The sequence below is a fragment of the Suricata suricatta genome, chromosome 8 (assembly GCF_006229205.1).
Source record: "Suricata suricatta isolate VVHF042 chromosome 8, meerkat_22Aug2017_6uvM2_HiC, whole genome shotgun sequence".
NCBI lineage: Eukaryota > Metazoa > Chordata > Mammalia > Carnivora > Herpestidae > Suricata > Suricata suricatta.
The window spans coordinates 15,193,119-15,203,161 of NC_043707.1; the positions used below are offsets into that span (position 1 = coordinate 15,193,119).

The 10,043-nt window shown below is 39.0% G+C and overlaps 1 protein-coding gene across 5 annotated transcripts in view; it reads right to left on the bottom strand.

The window, feature by feature from the left end:
- The window catches only part of THUMPD1 (THUMP domain containing 1), a 121,209-nt gene extending 112,243 nt beyond the window's left edge, over positions 1–8,966 (bottom strand). For 4 of the 5 annotated variants that reach the window (XR_003911448.1, XR_003911449.1, XR_003911450.1 and 1 more), the window contains exons 1-4: positions 8,569–8,966; positions 7,121–7,295; positions 5,707–5,955; positions 4,710–5,159 (exon numbers count right to left, since the gene is read on the bottom strand). Coding sequence is in view for 2 of the 5 variants with exons in the window: in XM_029945696.1 (XP_029801556.1) it covers positions 4,738–5,159; positions 5,707–5,955; positions 7,121–7,295; positions 8,569–8,799 (1,077 nt within the window). In the remaining 3 variants the exon portion in view is untranslated. Of the gene's footprint in view, positions 1–4,174; positions 5,160–5,706; positions 5,956–7,120; positions 7,296–8,568 lie in introns of those variants that run through there. The other variant, XM_029945695.1, reaches the window with a different exon arrangement.
- Positions 8,967–10,043: the final 1,077 nt, after the last annotated feature.

The following is a 10,043-nucleotide window of genomic DNA, read 5'->3' on the forward strand; positions in this document are numbered from 1 at the left end:
CTGATTAAGTCAAAATAAAGATTAGAACTATTCTAAAAGTTCAGGGGGTACCTGGGTGGCTCAGTTGGTTAAGGGTCCGACTTCTGCTCAGATCATGACCTCACGATTCGTGGGTTTGAGCCTTGCATCGGGCAGTGGGCTGTCAGGCACCCTGCCTCAGATTCAGCGTCTCCCTCTCTCTCTGCTCTTCCTCCACTCACACTCTGTCTCTCTCTTTTTCTCAAAAGTTAAAAAAAAAATTGGAAAAAAAAAACTATTCTAAAAGTTCAAAACTGAATTTCTTCAGGGTGTCTCAGTGGTTCAGTCAGTTGAATATCAAACTTCAGCTCAGGTCATGATCCCACAGTTCATGAGTTCTAGCTCCCCACTGGGCTCTCTGCTGTCAGTGTGGAGCCTACTTCGATCCTCTGTCCCCCATTCCCTCTGCCCCTCCCTGGCTCATGCTCTCTCTCAAAAATAAATAAAGTTAAAAAATAATTTCTTCTGTTTAAGATCTTTTTATTAGTTCTTTAAAGTGAATTAAAATGCTAATGTTAAAATAAGGAACATAAAGAATCCAAAAGCCAAATGAGTGCATTTAATTGAGTACTATATTACCATACCTCCCTTTAAAGCAAATTCACTGTAAAATATCTAAAGTTTGGATTACTTAATAAAAGTAATTACTCAAGAGCAATTATTAAGTGTTTAAAAAATTTTTTATGTCTTTATTTTATTTTGAGAGAGACAGAGAGTGAGTCGGGGGGCGGGGGTGAGGGACAGAGAGAGAGGGAGACAGAATCTGGAGCCTGCAGGCTCTGAGCTGTAAGCACAGAGCCCAAGGTGGGGCTCGAACCCACGGATTGTGAGATCCTGACTTGACCCGAAGTCGGCCATTTAGCTGACTGAGCCACCCAGGTGCCCCTAAATGATTTATATCTGTACTTTTTAGGACAATGTATTTGTTGATATATAATCTGATATAAAAACATCTTTTATGAGATATCTATTATAAATCAAGAGATTTATGGGGCACCTGGGTGGCTCAGTCGATTAAGCCTCCAACTTCAGCTCAGGTCATGATCACGCGGTTCATGAGTTTGAGCCCCTCAGCCCCACGTTGGGCTCTGTGCTGAGAGTTCAGAATCTGGAGCCTGCTTCAGATTCTGTGTCTCCTTCTCTCTCTGACCCTGTCCTGCTCACACTCTGTCTTTCTCTCAAAAAATTTTTTTAATTTAAAAAATTTAAAAAAATATATATGTATACATTAAGAAATTTACTAAAAGGCAGAAAGAAAGAAAAAACACAGAACACCAATCTTTAGGGAACAAATTTATTTTGATTTTTCTGAAAATATCAGGAACTATGAAAAACAAGCTAAATATCTGGCCATACCAAAAGCAAAATACAAATAAAAATAACATTTAGAAATCATGTTTAACCTTAGACAAACACGTCTCAAAATACCAAGTTCAACACCCTATCCTCCATAAAGCAAAACAAATTTACGACAACACTTGGGTTTTTTTAACTGACATAACTTTAAAAAAAAAATGAAAGAAAAGAACACTCAATTCCCACTCTGGAATCTTGTCACTTATAAAAAGCAACATGCCAAATGTCAGTGACAATAAAATTAGGAAACCTGAAAATGCATCAATGATTGAAATCAGTTTCCAACAGAACACAGTGCTTTACAGCTGGAAAGAATAGCTTTTGTCGCTGGTCTTACCAAATAAAAATAAATACAAAAGGATTAAAAACAAACTACTAAATCAAAATCCTTCTATAGAGTAGCAGCTTTCACAAGGTAAAGGAACCCAGTTCCACACACTTGGATGTTCTGTAAGCATATGACCAATTTTTTCCCAGAGTTTTGCACTATCAAAATAAAAGTGTCTTTGTCTTGGAGCAAGTCTGATGAAGGCACCAAAATCCTATCCTCCGTGTTCATGCAAATGATAGTTACAATGTTCTGATCATCTTTTGGAAATGACCTCAACCTATTAAGAGTTAACACTCTAAATACCTGAAGATCTACAAGGAAGCTGCAGCCTCATCTGCATTACCAAGGTCCAGTCTATAGTCTTTCCCCTCCCTAATCCTTCTAGTCTGGTTTACCAAGCAGGACCACTAGTTTAGGAGGATAAAAATACGTTCCCACATTCCCTGGCCATTAAACAGACATAGACATTGGTGCAGGAAGACTCAACATTTATAATACTTAAGAACTTTTTAAAAACTTAAATAAACCCATCTAAAAGTGGATTTCACAGCCTCTTAATATTTTCAACATGGACTTATATGCAGCCCTCTTTGGTGAGTCTCTTTCAGCTTTTTTCAGTAGTTTTACCCTGGAGAAGACCTTGAAAAAACTTTCAAACTAAGTTTCATGGCCTGTGAGTGTGAGCACTAAGTTAAGGATACTCTTATTTCATAGTTCATAGTCTGAACTATCAGACTATGATTCAGAGAGTTCTTTCTCTTCTCCTGGACAAAATCTCAGGCTGAGATTCAGAGAAGGGATTTCTCACCCAGTCATATACAGATGCTGAGAAGAGGAGGGGAAAGGCTATTTAATATGGTTTTGCAGTTCTTCCCAGAGAGTTTTAGTTCAGGCCTCAGACTTGTTGCTATCTTTTCTTCACTCTCATGCCCAAGTGGCTACGGGAACATTTCAAGAGTTCCTTTGGCGATGTGACTGTTCCAACGAGTCAGTTCCTAGCGATTTCAGAATCTTATCACTTTTAAGAAAATACATTTTCTCCAGGACTTTGCAGAAACTTGTTTTGTTTGTTCATGTGATAAAAAATGTCTGCTAAATAGACTAGTGTCTTAGCTATCCTTCATCGCCAAAGCACTCCGCAAAATCTGGCCTAGTGTTTTCTTGTCAGTACTCTGGCAATTCACCTTTCAACTCAAATATCCTGTTAAGAACGCTTCTGACAAGGCACTGGACTTCTGTACATAGATTTATGTGCTCGTTGTTCAGATCTGAGTTACTTATTTTTAAATATTCTTACATAAATGGGTCTTTAATAAAGTTAACCATTTCTGCAGCATTATCCAGAACTTTCTTCATTTCAACTCCAATTGTTTTATATCAGCACCTCTCTGGGAAGAAAGCAGTGTGCTGTAACATCAACATCAGCATTTTCTTTTGCCAGAATGAGGCAAAACTGGTCATGGAGCCAACCATGAATGAGCACCAGGAGTAGAGTCAACAGAATTTCAGTCTTCAGATACAAAGAGCCATTAAATTTATATTGCCTTTGAGAGGCTCTGGTAGCAGAACAAGCTTTCTTGAATTTTGTCATCATTCACCAACCTGACCAAGGCTACAGTAGGACAAATATTTGTAAAATCTGTTGACTCATCACCTCAGACAGAGAAGCTACTGCTTTTCAGTTAATTACACAAACCTCTTTAACATCAGGGGACATCAATCAATTTATTAAACTGTAAGTGAAGGCTTTTCAATTTCTTATACTGCTTCTTGCCTTCCCATTTTAATGTTATATTGGTATTATTAGATTTTTTACCAAGTGTGTCAATTTTTCTTTTCTAATATAGTGCTGCTACTAAAATCTTGCTTCCTAAACGTTTTACTGAATATGATTTTTTTAAACATCTTATTTTTAAGTAATCTCTACACCAAACATGGAGCTCAAACCTACAACCCCGAGATCAAGGGTCACATGCCCTACCAACTGAGCCAATTAGGTGCACTAAATGTGATTTTTTTAAACAAAAGTTTACTATTTTGATATTCCAGATTGCCATTTAAAATAATCAACATCTTTATTTATCAAATGGCTATGATTTATAGTAACAATTGCTGGAGCAAATGCTAGGTTTGTAGCTGCATTCCACAGACAATGTACAATGCAAGAGAACAGCTTGGATTGCAAATCATTGTAAGATCACTGAAAAGGAGCTTTCACTGTAAACAATGTGTGTCCCTTGTTGCACTGGCATACTGAAGTATCACAGAAGACTAATTCTTCATCACTAACCTCAACAGAAATGTCTGTATTTCTATGCCTAGAATGGTCCTCTTTTATCTTACACCATGACTTCAAAAACTGCAGCACTGGCATATCAGATTTGTTTGTTAACAAAGGCTGACAGAATATAAAATCTGACATAACTAAGTTAAGAGTTACAAAGTAACTCCAAGTAAGAATCACCCAAAAAAAAAAAAAAAAAAAGAAAAGAAAAGAAAAGAAAAAAACCCAAAAACTTCACAACAAACAATTCACTTCTAACCTAGAAGACCCATGTTTTTGCAATGTTTATAACAAAGTGGCAGGGGACAGCTGAGTTGCAACATGTACAAATTCCTTCCTCAGAATGAAAATTTCCCTAGGAGTGTCTCATTTACAGAATCTGCTCCAGTGAGTCAGATGGCAGTGCAGAAGGGAAGGCTGGGGAAAGTAATCATGAAAGAGGGGCCAACATTATCCTCCCATCACCCTCCCCTCCATGCAAGTGCTCACCAATCATCCACCGTCTCTCCTCACTCAACCAAATTCCTGTAAGCCTAACTGCACACTGGCCCATGGTGCTGAAAAGATCTCCAACATAACTGTTAATGGGGCCACTCAATCACTGTTCACTATTCTGAGTACAGCATTATGCAGCATACAAAGTTCAAAAACTGTATTTTCAGACATAATTTTATATGGGATCCAAGCAATATCTCACCAAATGCCATCAAAGAAACCCACCTGCAACATCAAATGATTTTTTTTCCCCCTATGAGAGGTCATTTTCATTTGACTCAGATCCTCCTGTGACTTGACTTTCCAGTTCAGGTTCAGCTCCTCCCTCACTCACCACTTGTGTCTCAGCTCTTGGTTTTGTCTGCCCCAGCTCCTCATTATTTTCTGGCACCACTTGCTGGTTATTTTTTCCTTCTGCTGGGTCATTTCGATCTGATTTGTCACCAGATTCCAATTTAGCTTCTTTCCCATTTCCTGCTTGGGCTGGCTGCTTTGGGTTAAGCTGTGATGGGTCCTTAGCACTCTTCACCACCTCCTGGAGATTATACTTTCTGAACAACATGTAATCTTTCACAACACTCAGGCAACAGACAGCTTTAATGATTTCTACTACCACCGTGTACTGCGGATTGGTAAGATCCACTTTATTTTCCGAATTGAGGCTGCCTACTATTCCTGTAACAAAAAGCAGAGGAAACAATTAGAAGGAGAAGGGTACCATGAAACTTGATAAATACAAATACAATCTTTCATCTTTGCATTTGGGACTTGTTAAAGCAATATACAGACTGCTCTACTCTTCTACATGGACCTCAATCAAACTCTGTGAACTCTTTCAATAAATAAATAAATACAAATGAAATCCTGAGAATTTAATCAGAGTAATTTTTTTCCCCAAAGAAAATTCAATCTTGATTTAATATTTAACTACCAGAAAATCTCATATCCAAGTCTGTTAGGTCTGATATTATTTTAAGGGCTTCTTTTTTTTTTTTAAGTAATCTCTGTACCCAACATGAGGCTCAAGCTCACAACCCTGATATAAAGAGTCACATGCTCTACCAGCTGAGCCAATCATGTGCCCTTATGTTAAGGAGACTGTATATACTTGTTTTACATGCAAAATTATAAGCCTTAAATCTTTTAAAAAAAAATTCCTAAAAACAAGAACAAGAATTTACTATTATTACATACTAACGTAAATTCACTAAGAGAAACATACCTGCCAATTCTTTGATAACTTCTTCCCTATTCATGTGGCTGTTATTTCGAGATTTATATACAATCTGAAATGTCCCTTTGTTTGGAGCTTTAAACCAGGGTTCCAAAAATGTTTCTGCATATTTTTTCATGTCTTCTAAGAAAGCCTTGCATGTGCCTGAAATGGGTAACATTCGTAGAATAACCCGAGTCTTTTTCTTCTTGGTTTCATACATATCCTGGAGAATATGATGTACCAATTTCTCAGGTTCTGAAAGAAAAAGAAAAAAAATCAGCAAGAAAAGAACAAGAATATAAGCTCTCAGACATTTTAAAACCTCTTCAAATTCTCCAAAATGAATTTTCATTGGCAGTGACCTACATCAACAGTACAGAAGAAATTATCACAATGAACATTAAGAAATAAAACAGTTTTTCCAACTTTCTTCACTACCTATGATTACTACTATATTTAATATGTTAACGCCAGCATTACCACTGCTTTCACTAAAACGGTTCATGAAGACACTGGAGTTAACATTTATGTGACATCTGACTTGTCCAAACAAGACCATACTGCTTTCCTTCAACAATAGCAACTATCAACGTATTGTTATTACATAGTACACGTCTTTTTTTTTTTTTTTTTTTTTTACAATAACAAGCAAAACAAAATCTGCAAGTTACTTTAAAAGATTTAATTCAGGGGTGCGTGGTGGCTCAGTAGGTTAAGCATCTAACTCTTGATTTCGACTCAGGTCATGATCTCATGGTTGTGGGATTGAGCCCTGTGTCAGGCTCTACTCCAAATGTGGGGCCTGCTTGGGATTCTCTCTCTCATCTCTCTCTACTCCTCCCCCACTCACTCTCTCCAAATATAAATAAACTAAAAACAAAACCATTTAACTCATCCATTGATTAAATTGTACAAAAATCCAGATCTCAGAATATAGAAGAGCCCCAAGACCATGAATTACACAAGATCATCATATGGTCCTTAGGCCACATCCTGACTACATACAAGTCTATTTGGGGCTACTCAGTATTTTCAATACTTTTAAATTAGTTAACTACATTAAAAAATGTACAAACTTCTCCAGATTTCCAACTTCTTTTCAAACATCAGATCGGGCCCTATTAGGACTACATTCCAGATGGCCAGAGCCATTCCAAATTGCCAGCTGCTCCTTTTAGATAGAACATGTATTCTTGTTTTACCTAAAGTTACATACAAAAAAAGTAGCAAAGCCAGGTTTCCACTCTTAAGCCAATGTTATGTTCACCACCCCATTCTACCTTCCCATATACTTAGTGCTAACACAGTGTGAAGAGCAACTGAGCCATAACCAGGAAGCCGTTTTTCAGGCAGTATCCACGAAGACAAGGAGATGTCTAGGTATTATAGGCTCAATAACCTTAAGGCTTATTAGACACACCTATCCCAAGTGTCCTGATGAAGACTACATTATTTGCTCCACTCTCCACTGATTGAAATCTTCTTAGCTTCATCTCTGTAGATGCTTTAATGTCACCAACTTCTTTCTTCAAGGCAGCCTCCACATCATCATCTTCTCCCTCACTTCCAGAGGGCTGCTTATCTTTGTCTGTAAACTATTTGCATAAAATTAATGAGCAGAAATGCCAAAACAGCTCATGTTAAAAACTATAACTATTTATATGAAACCTCCAGTGGCAGATGGATCAATACTGACAATAAAGCTTTTAATTAAGAAATTGACACATCACTCCCTACAAAATGCAGAGGGAAAAAGGAAGTTGCCTCAGACTGGGGTACCTATAATTTGAAAATGCTTTGAAAAACATCTTGACAGTCTGGGACACAGGGAAATGGGCTCACGAAATTAATTACTTCAAGGTAAACCTTAAATCCCACCACTAAATATCTTTGTACCTAATGAGACAGTCTCCTTTTGGTGAATTAGACTGACCAATTATGGCATTAAAAACCCTTACTTCTATTCTACTAAGAAAGAGGGAACAAAAATAGTTTGAGAATTTGTTCAAGATACCAGTATAGACAGCACACTCACTTGTTGCCTGCTTCTCTGCCCTACCAATGGAGTTTGCCAGTCAGGAACTAGTAATAATTATACACATTTATGTAATCTTTATTATTTATCAGGATGTACTTATGTACATATGCAACTTCTCAGCCAACATTATTAAGTATACTAGCATTATTCTTTACCTTGCTCAGCAGAATTAAATAATATGTCCATGCCCACGCCCTAGATCTATGAAATAACAGTGCTTGAATCCAAATTCCCTCTGTATTACCTATCCTCCCCCTTTTAATTCATGGAGGTGTTTCCGTATTAGTCCAAATCCTAAGCCAAAAAATACAATGAGTTCCAAACTGTGCTGAGACAATTATATCTTAGGTGGTATTGGTACCAAAGTTTTTGCTTTTTAAAACGTATTTACACGTGCATTTGAGAAATAATTAGCGGACAATTATTACAACCATCGTGTACAGATGGTGGCAAGATACGGTAAAAACGATGAAGACGAATGAAGCTTCCCTTGTGAACTTGGGCCGTTTACTTAACCTAATTGAGCTTCAGTGTCCTCGTGAATATTATTTCACAAGTCCACCGTAAGAAGTAAACGTTTCTTTGAGGGCTTCAGAAACACGTGGATCTCAGAAACAATCCATAAACAGGAACCACTGTGATTAACAAGAAAAATACACAAACGGGCGAGCTTTTCAAGCACGCGACCCGGCAGCAGTCTGCACTCGGACACTGCGAGAAGGCAGGCACACAGAACAGGCCACAAAACTCGCGCACGCGTAGGAGACAGCCATCCTTCCAGCCTTCCCTTCATTCCTCGGAGGCCCGCTTGCCCTTTCTGGGGCGCGTACCTTCTCCGGCCCATACATGTCGTCGCCGTATTCGTTGAGCAGACTGTAGGCCTCCTCCACGCACTTGCGCTCGTTCATGTTGCAGGTGATGAGAATGCCCTGTAGCCCGGGTTCCAGCTGCCGTGGGCCACCGCCGTCGCAGCGCCGCGCCCGCTTGGCCTGCACATACTGAGCTTTCCCTTTGCGCTTTCCACCGCTAGACTGAGGAGGCTGCTGGACGGGAGCCGCCATGGTGCGTAAGAAGCAAGGCTGGCCAGAAAAGTTTGTCCACTACTCCTAGCTTCCTCACCTCTGCTGGCGCCAGCTGCCTACGTCATGTGTGCGCGACGGCCTCTCCTAGTCCCGCCTCTAAGTTTCAGTTCGTGGGGCGCCGGGTCCTAAAGCCGGCCAGTGGCCAGCTGTGGAGAGGCGGTGTGAGGCCCGCCCTTAGCGAGAGTGGACAGGTACTTTTTTTTTTTTTTTTTTTGAGGGGGCGGAGGACAGAGAAGGAGAGGGAAACAAAGAAACCGAAGAAGGTTCTGCGCTGTCAGGGTTCAACCCACAAAGGGAGCCATCAAGACCTCAGCCCAAATCGGCAGCTCAACCGACTAAGCCACCCAGGCGCCCTTGATGGGCATTTCTTACTGCTCACTATCCAAAGCCAGGGCTTACTGGGGAATCGGCCTGAGTAGAGCGGGTCTGTGAACTTACATGCTGGCCTCCAGCTGAATGTAGCCCAGGTTTGTAAAGAGCTGTTTCAGTTACCATTCATAGTCATTGATTCATTCTGGTAATATTTATTAAGTACCCATGTGCTAATTATTGACCTAAGTAGTAAGGTTGAGACCATTAGCAAAGCCAGACACATTTTATACTTATGTTGCCTTTATAGGCTAGCGTTTCTTAGAAATCAATGTTTCTTCCAAACCATCCTACTTATTTTTTTGCTCCTATTGAAATGTGCGTATGCAATAGACTTGACTCTAGCACTCCTGTTGCAGAAACCCAGAGATAGATATAAAGAACACAAAGTATAAGGAACTTATTGAAATCAGAGAGTTGATTATCAGAATAAGAAATATAAAATACAGGGAAACTTGGCCAAACTTCTTAACATTAAATTTTCACTATGGGAACATTTTAACTTGTAAAATATATTTATATTCATACCCAAGATACTGTCCAAGTAACTTCTTCACACACTTTTCTTTGACACTGATGCCATAACAAGTGATAGTAACTTTTTGGTGAATTATTGTTCCAACTGTAGTTGGTTTGGACAGGAATCACATCTTCACTTCTGAACAAAACCATGAGGAGCTAAAATAAGGTTTGTCCTTTGTTGCCCTAGGAAGAATTAGCAAATCCAGTGACACAGAAATGTAGATTTTTTCATAGAAAGTCAGGAATAAAGAACCTCGTATTTATCGTTAGGCCTTCATCTCTCAGATTCACATTCTTGTGACACCTATGAAAAAGTAATTCTTATATGAAAT